Source organism: Geotrypetes seraphini, chromosome 18 (genome assembly GCF_902459505.1).
Source record: "Geotrypetes seraphini chromosome 18, aGeoSer1.1, whole genome shotgun sequence".
Taxonomy (NCBI): Eukaryota; Metazoa; Chordata; class Amphibia; order Gymnophiona; family Dermophiidae; genus Geotrypetes; species Geotrypetes seraphini.
Genome location: NC_047101.1, coordinates 14,699,561 through 14,720,361, shown reverse-complemented (window position 1 = coordinate 14,720,361; position 20,801 = coordinate 14,699,561). Strand labels below are relative to the sequence as shown.

The 20,801-nt window shown below is 39.2% G+C and overlaps 1 protein-coding gene across 4 annotated transcripts in view; it reads right to left on the bottom strand.

Moving 5' to 3' along the window:
* Positions 1-5,716: 5,716 nt before the first annotated feature.
* CNOT6 (CCR4-NOT transcription complex subunit 6) overlaps positions 5,717-20,801 on the bottom strand; it is a 64,393-nt gene continuing 49,308 nt past the window's right edge. For all 4 annotated transcript variants that reach the window (XM_033926987.1, XM_033926988.1, XM_033926991.1 and 1 more), the window contains exons 10-12: positions 17,095-17,325; positions 13,385-13,587; positions 5,717-9,943 (exon numbers count right to left, since the gene is read on the bottom strand). In XM_033926987.1, coding sequence (XP_033782878.1) covers positions 9,731-9,943; positions 13,385-13,587; positions 17,095-17,325 — 647 coding nt within the window. In that variant the 3' untranslated portion in view covers positions 5,717-9,730. The remainder of the gene's footprint in view (positions 9,944-13,384; positions 13,588-17,094; positions 17,326-20,801) is intronic.

The window sequence follows — 20,801 nt, the reverse complement described above, 5'->3', positions numbered from 1 at the left end:
ATAAGACATCTAAATGACAAAAATAGTAAAAAATAAGAATTTAGTACCTGCTAGAATAACCCACAGAAGCCTCAAAAGAGCCTCAGCGAGCAAAACCCCCCAAATAAACAGTTTACGCATGTACAATGGGCATCACTGCAAATAGATTGAAAGAGTTCACACTGTTAGCAGCAAACAACAAAACATTTTTGTGTGCTTTTCTGTTTGTTTTCATTAGATAACAGTATGCAATGAAATGAGATCAGTCATTGATTTATTATTGCAGACAAATGCCCATCACAAGCAGAATTAATACCAAGAATGGCAGAGTCCATTCCCTACATCCACTAATAGGTTTTATCTTGATTTAAGCCTCAAGTAAAGCACTCGTCCATAAGTGTGAGAACCTGAAAAGCAAAGCCCTTTCCACATGCGCCTTCTTTCTCATGGCATAGTACAAAGTTGTATCTTTTCACCATCATCCGCCCTTATGTCGGGGCAGTATTTGACAGTCATCTTCAATGTAACATAGAAACATGATGGCAGATAAAGGCCAAATGGCTCATCCAGTCCAACCATCCAGAGCATCTACTATCTCCTCCTCTCCCTATTGGCTAAGGTTCTTTACACCTGCATTGTGAGGTCATAGAACTTTATGGTTAAACAATGTAACATGATGGCAAATAAAGGCCAAATGGCCCATCCAGTCTGCCCATCCACAGTAACCATTATCTCTTTCTCTCTCCGAGAGATCCCACATGCCTATCCCAGGCCCTCTTGAATTCAGACACAGTCCACTTCTTCTGGGAAACTGCAGTATTTCCTTAGATTACTCCCGAGTATTCCAGCTAATGAAGAATGTGATTTTTAGGCAGGTTCTACATCAGAGAATACAACCTGCTGAAGGTCAGTTTGTTGTGTTTGTCCTGCTCTTGTGCACAGTTATGTTTACATATGCACAAAGGAGACAGAATTGCAGCAGTGGGCTTCGAGAAGTGCTGTCTGACCACTCCCAGGCTGTGGTAGCAAATCTTTTGGCTGAACATTAGCACCAGACTGCAGTGCCAGCCTGAAATTTAAACCCTGCAAGTGAAAAGGCATGTGTAACAGATGGAGAGCCTGGGCCCTCCCTGCTACAGAAATACACTGACTGGAAGATATGAATGCCCACAGAATCTAATCTAATCTAATCTAATCCTTAGGTTTGTATACCGCATCATCTCCACATTCGTAGAGCTCGACGCGGTTTACAGTAGGAGAAATAGGAAGGAACTACAACAGAGGGTTAGAGGTAGAAGTCTGAAGAAAATTTAGAGGACTTGGGATGCCAAGAGATAAGAGTTTCCTTGATTCCTAAGTTGGAGGGAGACTTACATTTTTTGAGAAAAAACATTTTTCAGATGTTTGCGGAAAACTTGGAGAGAGCTCAAGTTTCGAAGAGGGGAGGTAAGGTTGTTCCAGAGCTCAGTGATTTTGAAGTGGAGGGAGGTCCCTAGCTTTCCTGTGTGGGAAATGCCTTTTAGCGAGGGGAAGGATAGTTTTAATTTGTGGGAGGATCTGATGGTATTAGGGTTTGAGGAATTCCAAGAAAGAGGGATAAAGGGAGGGAGGATACCATATAGTATTTTGAAAGTTAAACAGGCGCAAACTGCACAGGAATGGGAAATTTCATGGAACCCACAGGATTTCCACAGGTATGAAAGTTGCTGCCATGGGATTCCCACAGGATGTAAGTCAAAATCTTTGCTCCCTCCAGAATAAAACTTGGAATGCACTGAGAGAGGCAGTTGGAGCGCTAGATTGAGGCTTGAAACACTCACTGGTTGAATACCACCTCCCCCCCCCCCCCAAAAAAAAAAAAAAAAAAAAACAAACCTGTTGGGAGGGAACAGAGGGCTTAGTTACATTTGCGTGGTATAAGAAATAATATGGTATGGTAATAGCATCAATTACTGCACATACGGGTGAGGATGGAGGAGATTGTGGTGATGGGTGAGGATGGAATGGATCTTAGCAGATACAGGTGAAATGTCTGTCCCCATAAAACTCTCTACCCCAGAAGGCACAGAGCATGGGCTGCCCGCCAAACATAAGGAGAATATAGCAAAAAAAATGACTCCAATAAGAAACTGCCAATGGAGGGTGGTCAATAGGATATATAAAACTTGCTCAGAGATATGAAACTCTGGAAGGAAGGTTGTTATACCTCCCTAAAAAAAAGAGTTCACCTTCCAGTCATTGCAGGTTAGTAAACCTATGATCACGCTCCCTGGCACTGAAATAAGAACATAAGAAGTTGCCTCCACTGGGTCAGACCAGAGGTCCATCGCGCCCAGCGGTCCGCTTCTGCGGCGGCCCATCAGGTCTATGACCTGTGAAGTGGTTCCTGACCATTTCTATAACCTACCTCTGCTTCTATCTGTACCCCTCAATCCCCTTATCCTTTAGAAACCTATCTAAACCTTCCTTGAACCCCTGTAATGTGCTCTGGCCTATCACAACCTCCGGAAGCGCGTTCCATGTGTCAACCACCCTCTGGGTAAAAAAGAACTTCCTAGCATTTGTTCTAAACCTGTCCCCTCTCTGTTTCTCCGAGTGACCCCTTGTACTTGTGGTTCCCCACAGTCTGAAGAATCTGTCCCTGTCTACCTTCTCTATGCCCCTCAGGATTTTGAAGGTTTCTATCATGTCTCCTCTAAGTCTCCGCTTTTCCAAGGAGAACAGCCCCAGGATTTTCAACCTGTCAGCGTATGAAAAGTTTTCCATACCTTTTATCAGTTTAGTCGCTCTTCTCTGGACCCCCTCAAGTACTGCCATGTCCTTCTTGAGGTGCGGCGACCAGTACTGGACACAATATTCCAGATGTGGGCGCACCATTGCACGATACAGCGGAATGATGACTTCCTTCGTCTTGGTTGTGATACCCTTTTTAATGATACCCAGCATTCTGTTTGCTTTCTTTGAGGCTGTTGCACACTGTGCCGATGCTTTCAATGTTGAGTCCACCATCACCCCCAGATCTCTTTCAAGGTTGCTCACCCCTAGCAATGATCCCATTTTGTATCTGAACATCAGGTTCTTTTTCCCTACATGCATGACTTTACATTTCTCTATGTTAAAACTCATTTGCCACTTTTTTGCCCACTCTTCCAGTCTCGTTAGGTCCCTTTGCAGGTCTTCACAGTCTTCCGTGGTTCTAACTCTGCTGCAGAGTTTGGTGTCATCTGCAAATTTAATAATCTCACATTTCGTCCCCGTCTCCAGGTCGTTAATAAATATATTGAACAGGAGCGGTCCCAGCTCCTGTATATATGAGTTTAAAAAGATTCATAAGTCCTTTCAATAGGAGGATAATATCTTCTCATCTGTTTATCACAATAACACCATCACTGCATTGGAAGAGTGTAATAAAGTTCACTTAGCTTTTGAATTAGATTCAAGGAGAAAGCATTTGAATACTGGAGGGGTGTTCTGCCTCCGGCAGTCTCATAAATCATCCTCGATTCTTGAGCATTTAGAGACGTTTAAATACCTACGTGGTGTAAATGCACATGAGTTGAGTTTCTTTCGTTTGAAAGAAAGCTCTGGAATGAGAGGGCATAGGATGAAGTTAAGAGGCGATAGGCTCAGGAGTAATCCAAGGAAATACTTTTTTTTTTAACATAAAGGATGGTAGATACGTGGAACAGTCTCCCGGTGGACGTGGTGGAGACAGAGACTGTGTCTGAATTCAATAAAGTGTGGGATATATAGCTACTGTCCTCCAGTGGCTCGGGTGAAAATCTAGACCGTAGACCTGACTTTGCTAACACTGAAAAAAAGGTGTGAGCTAAAATCCAATTTTTTAAAAAACCTACCCATCACATTTATAAAAACAAGCAGAATTCTCTCAGCACTAGTTACTTCAAATATTTATAGCGCTAGAGCTCCCTCGTGTGGGAAAATGAATTACATGAGATGTGGATCGCATGGTCTTCCTGCTCACATCTCTCCAAATGAAGTTCCAGTAAGGAAGTTTCTCCATGTTGCAGAAACACAGAACCCAGGTCTATGAGAAGCTTGATTTCACAAATGCTTGTAAAGTTTATAGTGTTTATCATGTAAGTGTTCTAAGGCATGTTTTATCCATGTAGGTGCATGTGAAACTCCCCACAGTATAATATATAGAACCACCAAAATGACACTGGATATCATTTCTTTTCTCTATTTATAGACGGGGGACAAACCTTAGAATATTGAGTATTAGATTTTCACCCATTCAGGGTTCTTTCAAAGAAAAAGACATTTCTTACTCACATTCACTTCACTGGCTTGAACCCATCCTTCCCTACCTTTTTTTTTTTCCCTAACATTAAGTATAACTTTTATTTCTTCAATAATTTTCACTAAAACTGCTATTTAATACTTTTTTAATACTGTTTGATACTAAAGGGACTGTGTAATTACTTCATAATACAGACTATTTAAGCCTCACAGTTCATTTCAGAGACTCTGGACTGACAGAAAGTGCACTAGTGCAAAAGTGTACTGGTGCTTAACCCTTTCAGGACCATAAGGATCGTAGGCCAATTTTTGTGGTTTTGACGACATTTTTATGGTAAAAAGGGCTTGCAGATGCCAAAAAATTGATTTTTTTTGTGAAATATCATTATTTTTTTTTTTTTAAATCACACTTCTGGTTTATGGACAGTGTGGCAAGTGAATCTTCTCGTCAATCTGGCAACGACGCTAATGAATGAATGTCGGAACCAGTTTGTTTACATAAAGGCAGTATCATATGGAATCCGTACATATCAAATTTAGAACTGTAGACTATCCCAATCAAAATTTATAGGATTTTAAAGTTATGGGACAAATATGTCCCTTGGTCCTGAAAGGGTTAAAGGTGCCATTTCAAAAAGTGAATATGTGCTGTAAACTTTTAAACCTCATAGAGCTTAAAGTACTTAGCTTTGTTCTTATGCTCTTTAAGAAACAGGACCATTGCTTGCTACTCACAGTCCAACGTGGCCAACGTTTTGCGGGATCAAATTACATCCCCACTGCGTCAGGAAAGAGTCTTTTTGCAACGCTTATCTGGGCTCCAAACGAACTCCTGCCGGTTCAGAGCGACAAGTGAGCAGGGCAGAACAACTTGTTTAAAAATCAGCCACGTTGGACTGAGAGTAGCAAGTACTTTTCAGGACCTCTCTATTTTGAGTTTTTCTCGTTGTCAGCAACAGTTCGGTGTAGTGTTGAAATTTCCGAACCATAAAATCTTAGTTTTCAGTTTGTTGAGTTTGAGAAAGTAAATGTACTGAGTTTCTTGATTAGCATAAGAATTGCTGCTGCTGGGTCAGACCAGTGGTCCATCATGCCCAGCAGTCTGCTCATGTGGCAGCCTTTAGGTGAAAGACCAGCGCCCTAACTGAGACCAGCCCTACCTGCAGAATAATAAAGGTGATAGAAGACAGACATGATAGACAATCAACTACTTTATATTCAAGAAGGAAACCTGAGAGAGGAAATAATGTAGAAGGGGAAGACTCATAGTGGTCCAGGTTGAGGAGACAGAGACCCAAAGAACATTTTCATCCCAAAATAAGAAAATCACTTCAAATGTGAACACTTACCATGATCTATTAGACCAAAGTAACAATACCACTATTCTTACAGTTGCACATTAAAAAAGATACTGCATGCAATTTTTTTTTTTAGTATGCAAATATCGGAAAAATAAAGAGCAATTGGACTGCAGAAGGTTTCAAACAGATATTGAATTTATTGGTCAGCTATGAATAGGAAAATACATTGGTAAAGAAAAAAATCCTGTATATAAATAGACTAGCTATTTCAAATTTAACCAAGAAGTTCCACAGAAAAAAACATTAAAAGCCCTTGTTTACCATCAGACTGTTTTCAGGTTCCCACTTATCGTATTGAAGAGCTGCCTTTAGATAAATGCAACATTCTTTGAGCTTAGTGCAGATAATGTGCTGGTTTTTGTACAGGAATGGTAAACAAGAGTTAGTCCAGTGCGTTCACATCATATGTAAGTACTCTGAATAAAGGCTAGATATTCTATTTGAGACACTAATTCAAAATACCAAGACACCTACTATATTTTCTATTAAAAAAAAGTTAACTGAAAAAAAAAAATAGCAGTATTAACAAGAATTAAAAATACTGTTGCAGTCTGGTTGAAAAAGGCTTCCAAACTGAGCAGTTAATTGAAATAGTTCATTTACAATGTGTAAGATTAAAAGCTGAAAACAGCTTCACAATCTGATCTTTCTGCCCATTTGGCTCCGACATTTTCAGTCCAACATCTGCATACGTTCATGGTACCAAGAAAACAGAAACCCTTAATTTCATATTCAAAGTCTATATCTTAGATGTATGCTAAAAATTTTGTTTAAATAAGCAGAAAAATACACATTGCATTTGGAAACATGTACAAACTATAAAAAAAAAAATTATGACACAACCTTGTTCAATGTTTAAGACACTCGTATCTCCTAATGGGGAAACATTTGTCAAACAGATCTGAAATTATGTCCCACTTGTTGGTTTTTATAATAAAGATAACTTTTAAAAGATGTCATTCACAAGTCATATCATTGAAAAATATTTTTAACACCCCAAGTTTGAGAAGTATGCCACAGAACAAGTTATAAGAACATTTAGGGGGGAATTCGTGAAAGGGCATCAAGTGTGTTAGCACCCGCTAACAACACTCGTTACATTCCTATGGGCGTCTTTAATGGTTAGCACGCACTAACATGCTTAACACGCTTTCATGAATTCTTCCCCCCGCCCCCCTCAGTGGATGTGAAAATAACTGCCATTGAGGTGGCAAACTGAGAAGCACCAAGGTTACAGTATTTTACAAAGGTAATTAATGCCTCAACGTAACAAACTGTACCCTAAATTTTACTCTGCAATGTTTAAGTGTGCACACTTACAACAAGAACTGACTATATGTTAAGTCAACACCACATTTAATAAATAATTATATTCTTTGCAATTTATGAAAAAAACAGCCAGTTTTTAAAGCAAAAATCCACAGTTATAAAATAGGCGCTTTTTTATTGCAAGTTTGTCAAAAATGTATGGTTTTAAGTTATATTTTGGGTTAGCTTCATATTACAAAACATAAATTTTTTTTTAAAAGGCAGGTAGTGTCTTGCAAAATTATAGCCTCATGTATTTTGGTGTCTTTCCACTGAAATATGCATATTCTCACTGTGCCTGGATCCCACAGCTTTGCAACTGGCGATCTGTGCCCTTAATCCCATTTCTTTACCAAAAAATGGAAAAATTACAAATGAGCCACATGGATTTCTCTTTTGTACAGTCCAGGCAAGAACAGTAGAAGATTTTACCATGCTGCTACAAATGCAAATATTACTCAAATTCATAACAAAACCAGGCAAAAACATAAGTAAAGCTCAAACCTTAAGAGTTTAACAAGTGCACTCAAACATCTATTTAACTATATTGTTCTCCAGCTAATAGGAATGAAATATAGTGCTTCACCCTCCTCTTATAAAAAATAATAATTAAAAAAAACCCCAGTCCAACACCTTTCTGGATGTTTTCATAATCCAGACAACAAAACAGTTTACTCGGTTTGACAAAGCTAACCTATCACTGAAAATTGTCATGATGCACAGTACCAGCACATTTAAGGAAAACATTAGTAAACATATTTTATTCACACTTCACAAAAATTAACTATGTTTCTACATCAATATTACCAGTAACTCAATGTACTGATTATAAACTGGACACATTTGGTATACGCACAAACTAAAACAGAAAGAAATAAAAGTCAGGTCCCAGACAAGGATTCAAGATCAAGAAATTTTCTTCGGAAATTTAACAACACACAAACCTTTTTTTTGTCAGTATGAATTCTGTTTGCAATTTTACTTTTATTTAAATTTAAAAACAGTATGGTTTTTTTAAACACGTCTAAGTGCTGACAAAAATTTTTCATAAAATTTAAAGTCATTATTTGCAACGACCCATTCTATGTATAAAAAAAAATCATTTATGACATTCAGAATGTTTTATCTTAATACTCTTTAAGTTTCCTTTTGCTTCCCTGCCTGCAGATGAAACAAAAGCAGCTACAATAAGGAACATTACCACTTCACTGATATCTTAAAAGCATACTGCTATAGGATAAAGTATCCCCCTTTTTAAGGACAAAAGAAAAAAAAAATACAAGGTATTTTTTAGTTGGCTTTATAACATTCTATTAATGGCACTATGATTATACTAGAGGGTTTAATAGAACTTCAGTTTTGTTTGACACATTAAAACAAGAGACTTGGCCACTTTAAAATGATCTGAAGAATTGTCTAAGGGACCATTATTGAAAAACTAATCTATTTTTAATTTGCACTGCTTCATAACAGACTATTGTTAAGAATTCAAGGAATGCTTCCCTCCTAGAGGCTGGACAACAGACTTGAACGAAAATCTGTTTCACATGATAGTAGCATTTCATAGTGAAAGAACGGCAGTGGGCAATGATACAAAGCAGCAGTGCTTGGACACGAACAGTTAGGAGCCGAGTATCCACTGTCCCAAAAATGTTATATTCAATGTTTTCACAAAGAAAAGAAATGCCACAGCTTATACAAAAGTATCTGCATAAAATTTTCACAAATATAAACAGTATTAAAAAAAACACACACATATACAATAAAAGATGATGCTTAGGTTTTTTCCATGTGCACAGGCAGTGCTATTTGAGAACAAAATAAGCACAATGGAAACTGGATTAAAGGGGGAATTCATCAATGGACGCTAACCGATTTAGTGTGCGCTAAGCCATTTATTGCCCCGTGAATTTGCCCCCTAAATGTGTTTTAAAAGCAGATATCAAAAACCTGCATATAGTCATTCCTATTCAGCATTGAGAAACACTGACTTTTTTTTTTTCCTGTAAATCTTCAAACCTGTGAAATAACTACGGTACATCCTTTCAGCAAGGTTCAATGATAAATGGAAAAATCGAAAAACATTTAAACTACTGGCAAAGTGCACTCTTGTCTTTAGTGAAAGCCAGTTTGGGGAGTTTAACATGTGACTTAAAAGGTGATGTTCTCAATTTAAAAGAAAAGCAGTACAAAGGGCTCAAACACCCCAAACAGTGCAAATTATCAACAGAAAAAACCCAAGCAACTTTTCATAAGCTGGCCTTTACAATACATGAAAACAGATAAAAATTTAGCCTCAAGTTTACAATACAATCATTTCCCCGAATGTGATTTCTTTAAAGTACAAAATCTCATAAATCAGTTCTTTTGTGGTTCATATACAATCCATAAAAGGCTAAATTCTAATTCTATACTTTACAAACAAGTCTGAAAAAGCAGGGAGTGAAGTACAGAAGCAGGTCTCTTACTACTGGCCTCAAAATAGTGCTACAGGTCTTCTGTGCAAAGAGTAAATAACTGTTTTAACAATTCCTCTGCTTCAAGGCATGAAGTTATTACATCTGATAGAAGAAACAGGAAGTTTAATTGGAAAAATTCCAGAATGCTACACATGCACCAATCTTAACAGTATAAAGCATGTTTGGGGCTCAGAATTTTATTGTCTGTTGATAGCACCTGGCTTCCACTGTGTCTTTATCAAATAATTCAATTCAAAATTAAGAAAATATTCCCTGTTGGCCTTATCTCACTCCTCTATATTCATATTTTACAAAATGTACAGAGTTTATGAAGGAACAAATTGTTCCAACTGTAATTTACTACCTCCTGCTCGGTAGATGGATGCCGTTCACAAGAGGCAAGAAAGGCAAAACAAGTTCCAGTTGTGAAAAGAGAGAGAAGTGGTCTGAAGGAATGAGCGGATGTGGACAGCCGCTAACGTTGTTTTCCACTAGCCAGTGATGATCCAGAGGTCCAAGAGTAGCTAATACATTCAACTGGGGTTTAGAATAGAAGATGTAATCTATTATGCCCTAAAAAATAAATAAAATAGAGTATGAGCCAGTCATGGGGAGAATTCTATAGCTAGCACTCAAAATTTGGCACCAGAAAAAAACAACACATGGCCTGTAGACCAGTGATTCCCAACCCTGTCCTGGAGGAACACCAGGCCAATCGGGTTTTCAGGCTAGCCCTAATGAATATGCATGAGAGAGATTTGCATATGATGGAAGTGATAGGCATGCAAATTTGCTTCATGCATATTCATTAGGGCTAGCCTGAAAACCCAATTGGCCTGGTGTTCCTCCAGGACAGGGTTGGGAACCACTGCTGTAGACAACGCTTAGCACCGATTCCTGAACCCAGCTTGGGACACCAGCTGAAACCAGGTGCAAATCCTGAAACCAAAGTTGGGCACAGATCCCCCAAATTCTATATTACTGTGCTGTAACTCTTTACAATACTCCTGATCTGCCCATGCCATCTTTTAGGTTGTGCGCTACGGTATTTGGGCATTCAGTCATAAAATAGTGCGCAGGCAAATCCAAATTGGTGCTAATTAATGTCAATAATTGGTTGTTAGCAATCAATAATTGCTTGTTAATTGACCCAATATCCAATTGATCTGCATGTGTATCTTGCATTGTATCCAAATTTGAGCACCATATATAGAATCCAGGGGATTAGTGTCTAGTTTTTACTGGAGGTATTAAACCTACATTACTTCTCTACATTCTCGCTACCTTTAAACATATTCTTTCCAATGTTAGCTCTGCTAGTACAGTGGCAACAGTACAAGGAGCCATTGAAAAGTTCTCAGTTTCAACCAAGAAGAGAATGATATGCAGCCATGAGACTTACAAGTTATTCTACACACAAGTTATTCAAGAAAGATGTCTAATAAATAAATTGAGCCTCTTGGGATGGTCCCCAATGTGATGGGATGGGATGGGTCAGAGTGTCAATGAAGATCGCTCTGACGAAAGGGGCGTTACCAGTGGTGTGCCTCAAGGTTCTGCTCTTGGGCCTGTTATTTTTAACATTTTTAAAAGCGATATTGCTGAAGGGCTGTCAGGTAAGATTTGCCTCTTTGCAGATGATACCAAAATCTGCAATAGAATAGACACTCCAGATGGTGTGAACGACATGAAGAAAGATCTAGCGAAGCTTGAAGAATGGTCTGAAATTTGGCAGCTTAAAATTAATGCTAAGAAATGCAAGGTCATGCAATTGGGCTGCAAAAACCCGAAGGAACGGTAGTTTAGGGGGTGAAGAACTTATGTGCATGACAGAAAAGTGGGACTTGGGTGTGATAGTATGTGATAATCTTAACATGGCAAAATAGGTTGAAAAGGTGAAGGCGAAAGCTAGGATGCACAGGAAGCGGTATGGCCAGTAGGAAAAAGGAGGTATTGATGTCCCCTGTATAAGACTCTGGTGAGACATCATTTAGAATATTGTGTACAATTCTGGAGACCACACCTTCAAAAGATATAAAAAGGATGGAGTCTGTCCAGAGGAAGGCTACTAAAATGGTGTGTGGTCTTCATAATAAGGGATATGGGAACAGACGTAAAGATCTCAATATGGTCACTGAAACCTACCAAGTATAATCTGTTTAGAAGCAGTTGGTCATTGATAATATTGAATGCGGCTGATAGGTCAAGTGAAACGAGTATGATGGATTGATGGTCAAGAAAATATAGAACAGCAGTTGTTAGGCTTAGTAGAGAATGTTCTGTTGAGTGATGTTTACAAAATTCTGTCTGATTGGGGTGTAATATTTTGATTTTTTTCAACGAAATCTGAGATTTGATTAAAACACACCCTTTTGGTCAATTTAGCCAAGAATGGGATGTTCGTTATTGGCCTGTAGTTAGAACAATCAGAGTGACTTGCCTTTCGGTCCTTGATGATAGAGTAAATGATCAAATGTTTCCATGCGCTAGGAAGGAATGCGGTTGTTAGGCTATCTAGGATGAATTTGTGTAAGAACACACCAAAAAAGGGGAAAAAAATGCTTTAGGATGAACGGGGGGATAGCCTTGGTCTGGGATCCTTTTGGGTTAATGGATTATAACAAATGCTTTATGTTGTTAGAAGGCAGGGTGAATTTTGTGCATTTGAAAAGAAAGGGGTTCATCTATGGCTTCTGATTCCAAATACTTATTATTTTTTCCTGGAAAAAAAAATCTGCAAATTCTTGGGCGGTAGGGGAATTTATTTTTTTCTATTTGATGAAGTTAGGGATTGAAGAATGGAGGGCTGAAGTTTTTTGCTTTTGCAACGCGGTTGGTGTAGTATTTTAGTTTGGCTTGGTTTATCGTGGTTTTATAGTATGTCGAATGCTCTTTATATTTGGAGAGGTTACTTTCAATTTTGACCTTTTTAGGGGAAAATATGGAACTAAACAACTAAAGAAAACAAAAAATGTAAAAAAAACAAAAAAAAACCCACCTTTGAGACTCTTCATTGACAATCTCATGATTTCCTTCAATCTGTGATTAGAGTTTTAAACTAACATAGGATTGGAGTCTTGATTTTATAACTGGTTAGCAAACTACAAAGTCCTCAGAAAGAGAGGCCTACAATGTGAAGAACCTGCAAAGACCTATTTTAGGTTTTAAGATAAAGGCAACAAATATGACTAAAGTTTGAATTATATATTGTCCCCATTGTCTGGTTCCAGTTGGGTTCATGTTATTTTAAGAAAAAAAACAAAACAAAAAACCCATTCCACTCCCTATTTACTCAAGTGTGCTGAGGTTTTACAGAAATGCAATAACTACAAAAGCCTCTACATTAGCTGGAAAAACACCAGAAGTTATTTCCCATTAAATTAATGCAGATAATTTTTTTTTTAACAGCTGTAAAAAGCATTGCAAATAATGCGATATAGTTATTATTCAAGTGGCATTAACTGCACATTATCTGATGTTAACTGTTAATGTGTGGTAACTTATTGCTCATGAACTGTTAAGGCAGTGTCTCCACCCATTCTATGGTAACTCTTACTGCGTTCTAATGGCCACCATTAACGGCTAACCAGCCACATTAGCTGTTAACATGCTTCTTACTGTTAAATGTGGCAGTTAGAACACACTCACAACTAATGTAGCTTTGTAAGAAAAGCTCTTCATATTGTGCTTATAACATTTTAAGCTTTACTGCATCATATGTAATCTGGATCCAGGTGATGGTCCTAAATCTTGAAAACATAAGTACACACAGCCAATAAGCAAGCCAATTTGTGGCTAGCAATCACATCGCCACATTCACCTTTCAGGCTGGCACATCTCACCACTTTCTCTGTGGCACATACTATATGTTTGGTCTGTACTGCAAAGCTTGTGACTTCTGTGTCAAATCAGCTGAATGCTTCAACCTATTAAAAGGAACCAAAAAGTTCTGGATGCCAAATTAGGTGCTATGGGACTGTGAAGAAAGTGCACTGAAACATTAATAACACCTACCTTAAAATCAAAGGTATAGTTTGTGTAAGGCATCAGGCCGTTCTCATAGGCACTCTTTAAGTTGAAACCATGAGTAATCCTTCCACTGGTGGGTCCATTTTTTCCGCCGCAGCTGAAGTTAGTAAGACTTTCGTTATATCGTAGTTCTTTAAAATCTTTGTGGTTTGTTTCAACTCCACCAGTACTCAGGTACTCAACAACACCTATTTTGAAAAAGAGAGACAAACAATAGAAGTATATCCCATAAATTTTTTCACTTTCAATAAAAGATGTATATTTTATTTTATACCATGCAACTCAAAACTGACACTTAAATGTTGGAATTTCAATTTCCTGCTCTTCCACTGATAAAATTTTAATAGTGATTTAAGAATGCAACACACATGAAATATTTAGCACAATTTCAAAAGTTGCAGTCGTCATGTGGAAAAGGTCAAGTCATCCAACTTGCCTTCTTAAAACCCAGCCCAATGCAACATAAGCAATGAACTCTGATCATCTATAATGGGCCCTTGGCACCTCAATACAGGAATAGTAACCTGTTTTCATCTGTTTCACAGGTCCTTGAAGAATACAACTACTCCAATACTATCATTAGAGAATCGGAGGCAAGATTGATTTACTAGACGTAGGTCTTGTTAGACAAAGCTGATCAATTTCTTTGACTTGGTGACCAGAGAATTGGATACAGGGAGAGTGCTAGATATGGTGTATTTAGATTTTAGCAAAGCCTTTGACAGAGTTCCACATGGAGTGCTCCGAGGATGGGCCCTAAAGTGATGGGCTGGGTCAGGAATTGGTTGAATGGAAGATGACAGAGTGTAGTGGTCAATGGAGATCACTCTGAGAAAAGGGATGTTTTCAGAGGTGTGCCTCAAGGTTCTGTTCTTGGTCCTCTTATTTTAAACATTTCTATAAGTGATATTGCTGAAGAGCAGTCGGGTAAGATTTGCCTCTTTGGGGATGACACCAAAATCTGCAATAGAGTAGACACCTTGGATGGTGTGAACAACATGAAGAAAGAATTAGCGAAGCTTGAAGAATAGTCTGAACTATGTCAGCTAAAATTTAATGCGAAGAAATGCAAGGTCATGCATTTGGGCTGCAAAAACCCGAGGGAATAGTACAGTTTAGGGGGTGAAGAACTTATGTGAACAACAGAAGAGCGGGACTTGGGTGTGATAGTTATGTGGTGACGGCGAAAGTTAGAAGGATACTAGAGTGCATAGGGAGAGGTATGGCCAGTAGGAAAAAGGAGATATTGATGCCCCTGTATAAGACTCTGGTGAGATCTCATTTAGAATATTGTGTGCAATTCTGCAGATGGCACCTTCAAAAAATAGAAAAAGGATGGAGTTGGTCCAAAGAAAGGCCTCTAAAATGGTGCGTGATTTTCGTCATAAGGCATATGGAGACAGACAAAGATCTCAATATGCAAACTTTAGAGAAAATGTGGGAGAAGGGAAATATGATTGAGATGTTTAATACCTATGTGGCATAAATGCGAATGAGTAGTCTCTTTCATTTGAAAGGAGGCTCTAAAATGAGAGAGCATAGGATGAAGTTAAGAGGTGATAGGCTCAGGAGTAATCTAAGGAAATACTTTTTTTATAGAAAGGGTTGTAGATGCATGGAACAGTGTCCTGGAAGAGGTAGTGGACAAAGACTGTGCCTGAATTCAAGAAAGTGTGGGACACTTGGGATCTCAGAGAGAGGAAGAAATAATGGTTACTGTGAATGGGAAGACTGGATGGGCCATTTGGCCTTTATCTGCCATCATGTTTCTATTATATGAAAGTACAATAGAAATTACAGGCAGGATATACTCATGGTTCTAAGGATTTCTACAATCCAGAAACTACAGGGTAAGAGCAAAGAAAAATCAGAATCCTTGTATAACCCCTGCGGTGTGCCCCCACTGTCCCCAACACTCTTCAATCTATATATTGCCTCACTAGGCACCTACTTAGAACAACTAAACATATCATACAGCTATGCAGATGACATCACCATCCTCCTTCCCTTCGACCAACCAATCCCCACAGCAATAAACACACTACACAAAACACTAGAAACAGTAAAACAATGTATGAAAAACCACAAACTAAAACTAAACCTAGACAAAACAAAGTTCCTACTTCTCGAACCCTACCATAACGAACCTTGGAAATAAACTCCATCTCATACCTCATTCAACTCCACCTAAAAATACTATGGGTGACGATAGACAGAGGCTGTACCATGCAACTACATATCAACAAAACAGTCCAGAAAGCCTTCGCGATCACGCATAACCTAAGGCAAATCTGAAAATTTTTTCGATAGAACACAATTCAGACTCCTGGTCCAGGCACTAATACTAGGCCTACTAGACTACTGCAATATCATATACCTAACCTGCCCTGCCGCCATGATAAAACAACCACAAACAGTGTAAAAAAACAGCCCTCAGACTGGTCTAACTCACCGAAGAAGTTCGACCACATCACTGCTGCATACCAAGACACACACTGGCTACCAATACAAGCAAGAACACTTTTTAAATTCTACTGCATGCTCTTCAAAACCCTACGTGGCAATGGACCATCCTACCTGAACACTTGCCTAACTCGGAACAACTCTTCCAGACTAAAGAGAACTCAGACACCCTTCACCCATTCCCCAATCAAAGGCATTCAATGTAAAAAAATATACAACAGACTACTCATCACGCAAGCAGAGAAACTAGACAGCCTCATCTCCAATCTACTGATTTCAGCACCAAACTATAGAACCTTCAGGAGGGAAATAAAAACCAGGCTTTTCAAGAAATATGTCAAGACAAACTCCTGATACAACCAATATCCTCAACTCTATCACCAGACTCCAAATGTTACAACCAATAGCTTTCCTGTAATCTTCTGGAAATGACCAGAATCTCTTCCTTTTGTAATCCGCCTAGAACCGCAAGGTATTGATGGAATAAAAGAAACTAATGTAATGTAATTATATTCACTAGAATTTTAGTACCTTTATATTACAATATAGACATGAGCCTTGAAACTCTGGTCAAGGTTCTTGCACTTTATGGCTCAAGCTTAGAGAGAGCAAAAATGCAGTTGGAAGATAGCAAAAAAGAAAAACAACCAATAAACCACCAAACCAAAATACCCTGTTCATTTCTTTAGCAGCTACAGTAGGGGAGTTAGGAGACAGCAAGGTGAGGAGAATAGGTAGTAGGATCCCAGGCCTATTAACTCAAGTTTATTATTATTCAAGTTCCAAGTTTATTAAAATATTTTTTAAACCGCTTATTCAGGTTTCTGCCTGAGAGTTAGGGAAGACGGGGGGGGGGGGGGAATAGTATGAAAAGGCAAGATTGTGAATGTGATTACGGAGAAATGTCAAGCAAAGCCACAACTGCCCATTTACTTCATCTATCAAGGGGGTACTGCCACATTGCAGAAAATGAAGTTGCTGGCACCCCAAGAGACTGGTTTACTATAACCCTCCTCTCATAGGCAGTGAATGACAGAATGGGGAATGAGTCTTTGTAAATCAGTTTCTAAAAGAGCTGCTGCAATTTTGGAGGATTCCCCCCTTCGAGCTTCAGTGAGAGAGGCAGGAGGTTTCAGCCGCTAGCTCCTAAATTTAAAGAAAATTTGTTGAGGCCTGACATAATTACCTATGAATCCTGTACAAAAAGCCATAATTAGCACAATTGTTAGCACCTGAATCTGGCAGAGAGTTGAGATCTGCACATAGTACAAGTGGAATGGTTCCATGTTCTCCTGACACTCCAGGCTTGAACAAGCGTGAGGCTTTATCAATGATGTTCTTCACTTCAGACAGGAACATCATGGTCTGGACCAGTTTCACATCCGAATACTCAGGATCCCAATGCATATGTGCATTGGCCACAAGTATAAGTTGCTTCTCTGTCCCATGATATGGCTTCTCAGCTGCAAATAAAAATATTAAATGGTAACACATTAAGAAGTCCCAAATATACGCCTTATAAAAGCATCAAAAAATAACATGGTAGTAAAAGTGCCTTGAAAACAGCTATAGCCATCTTTTTTTCAAACCTCTAAAAAGGTTATGAAGTGGTAATTTACAAGCAAAAAAGGTCCATAAAAATGAAGTTTATTCAAACAAACAAAACAAGATAATATAGGGTTGCTTTTAGAGTTGGCAGTTTCCTCCTGTTCTTCTGGGCCTCCAACTCAACTGAAACCAGGGCTGGAATTTGGAGCCATGAGAATTAATTTACCACCACCCAGGTAGCTCTTACTTTAAAATTCTCAACCAGCTCAGTCTAATCAATGCAGCAACAGACATTGGCTGGAGCCATGAATAAAAGCCTCCTCCCAGAACCACTGGATTATGGGTTCTAAACCCAGTATAGAGGATGACTGAAACCAATTTTTTTCACCGTATCTGCTGAAACTGAATCTGCGACCAAATTTTGTTACTTGGCTTGAGCTGAAATCACACTCCTTCCTTCCCTGAACAAACGCAACTTGCGAGAATTGACTGCAGCCAATCGGGGAGTGGTGCCGGACCAGACATCAACACAAATAACACACGCTCTGCCCAAACAAAAGAGCCGGCCGGTGAGGGAGACAAGCAGGAGCAAGGAAAGCTCCAATGGACTTCAAAAAAAGGTACCGTGGGGGGGGGGCTGCCTATGGAGGAAGGGTGCCTGTGCTGCCCACGGGTGTGGGGTTGCCTGCTTCTGTTGCCTACGGAGGGGGGGGGGGGTGGAGGAGGCATGCCTGCCTCTGGCACCTACGGGGGGGGAGGGGTGCCTACAGGTTTTTTGCTCTATAAGACTCTGTCCCAGCCTACCACTAGACCATCAGAGGGGGTTCAGGGCAGGGTGGTGGGAATTTTTTTTTTCTTGGGGTTTCCTCCTCTACAGGTGGTTGCGTCTTATGGTTGAGTGCGTCTTACAGAGCGAAAAATACGGTAATTGGAGTGTCAGCTGCCTTCTTCATCAAGTGCATACCTTGGATTTAGCAAATACCTTTTTAGTATTAATTAAGGAAAAGTTGCATTAAAGCAAAGTATTCCCTCATTTCCAGGGGTCTTACAATCTTATGATTGTACCTGAGACTTTCCTGGTTCTTAACCTAATGCTCTAATTAGGTTACTACTCTCACCTACAAGAAAATCATCATACACGTGCCTCACGGTGTAAAAGACAGGAGCAAGATGGGGGCCATCCTAGATAGTTATAAGAGGAAGACAGCAAATTTGATATTATCAGAGTAGATTAACGTCTTTTAAGTTCATTTGGTGCATTTGATTTTTTTAATGACATGCAATTAACCTTTTGAGACGGTCAGGATTACTCATTTGTTGGTGAATAAGCCTAATTAAGCCTTGGTATGAAAATTAATATATTCCTATCCTTTTAATTGTGAAAATGGCCTTAAAGAATATAACTAAGTGGGTGGGTGGATGAGTAGGAATCTAAACACAGAGGTACATTTTGGCTTCTTGGATTAATGAAAGGCTTCTCATTATGCGCCAAGGCTTTTCTAAACAGAATGAGTCTTTCCTCATTATGCACCACCACGGAACATGCTACCAGTTTCATTATATAACGGCGATTATGCTGGTGATTTTTGTAGGTTTGAAAAGGTCTATTTAGAAGTGCTTAGTTGTTAGCCTTTTGATAGTTTCCATCTGTTTATTCCGATTCTGTGCATTATTTTGTGTTTATTATAAATGTTTGTTCGTACCCCGCCTTTATCCATGGCGATTTGATGGGTTATAAACTTTGTAAATAAGAACATAAGAATTGCCGCTGCTGGGTCAGACCATCATGCCCAGCAGTCCGCTCACGTGGAGGCCCCTAGGTCAAAGACCAGTGCTCTAAATGGCAAATAAATAACCGGGTAACAAACTATTCTGCAGAGCAAGTCTGAGCATCCAGTCGTCTTCCTACGAAAAGGCCAAGGTGGTCTGAAGTTTTGTCTTCACTATAAAAGTTGAAGAATTCCTACTAAGCCACATTTCAGAGGGCCTACAAAAGAGTAGCTGATGCCAAGGCTATGAACTCAGTCATGAAGTTGGAAGCAATTTTGGGTGGAAATGGAGTTGGTAAAAATGTACCAACTCCAGCTTAAAAAAACAAAACAAAAAAACATTATAATACAAGTAAATTTATCATTTTATTCTTATATATACACATATCTTTGCCCTTGGTTTACCATTATATTTACTGGTACTTTAGATTAAACAAAATATTTAAAAAGAGATTATGTATTTACCTTGGTAAGCTCTTTTCCAATAGATAGGTAGGACATTCTAGACAGTAGGGTTATTTACCCAGCTGCATGGCTACAGAAGGAATCCACTCCGTATTTTTCACTCTGCCTCTATAGTACTTCACTGATCAGTTTAGCGCCCTCTACAGTTAGTACCCAAGCACCGAGGAGCACCAAATATATGTGAAGTAGAGGCACCTGTAGCAACAGGCTCAAACCAACTGTTCTGCAAAAGAATTCTACCAACAGTAAAGTGAAATGTCAACACCGGCTTCAAAGAAGCTGAGAAACCACTCCCCAATAAATGGAATATATATACAAACTCTTTCCAGCCAACAGGCATCCAAAACACAGCTTGGAGAAGCATAAACAGATTGAAAACTGTAAGCAGGCATAGTAAATACTGGATGGGAGTCTAGAATGTCTCGCCTATCTACTGGAAAAAAGCTTACCAGGGTAAGTACATAATTTCTTTTTCCAGTGCAATAGATGAGACATTCTAAACCAGGGCTACCCAAGTTTAGTCCTTGAGATTTACTGGCAGGCCAGGTTTTCAGGATATCCACAATGAATATGCATGAGAGAGATTTGCCTGCACTGCCTTCTTGGTATGCAAATCTCTCACTTGCATGTTCATTGTGGATATCCTGAAAACCTGGCTTGCCAGTAGATCTCAAGGACCAGACTTGGGCAGCCCTGTTCTAGACAGTAGGGACGTACAAAAGCAGTCCCCCCAAAAACTAGGGTGGGCTTGCTGCGCTGACCCATAAGACCGAGGACCCAAAGGCGAAGTCCTGTTTTGCTGCCATGTCCACTCTGTGAATTCTCAAGCAGAGGTTTAAAATCGTTCCAAGCACTAATTTACCCAAAAAGGGGATGAAATTACATCAAATTAAAACAATAAAATGGGGAGAGCAGAACACACACAATTGCATCCATGTGTTACAGAAGGAAAAAACTGATCCGTGAAGTACTACAGAAGCAGAGTGAAAAATCCGAAGTGGATTTCTTCTGCAGCCATGCAACTAAAAGAGAAATAACCCTATTGTCTAGAACAGTGCTCTTCAACCGCCGGTCCGTAGACCTGTGCCTGTCCACAGAAATTTCCTGCCGGTCCACAGGGCTGGCATGTGCATCAGGCCCGACACAGTGTTCTTCAA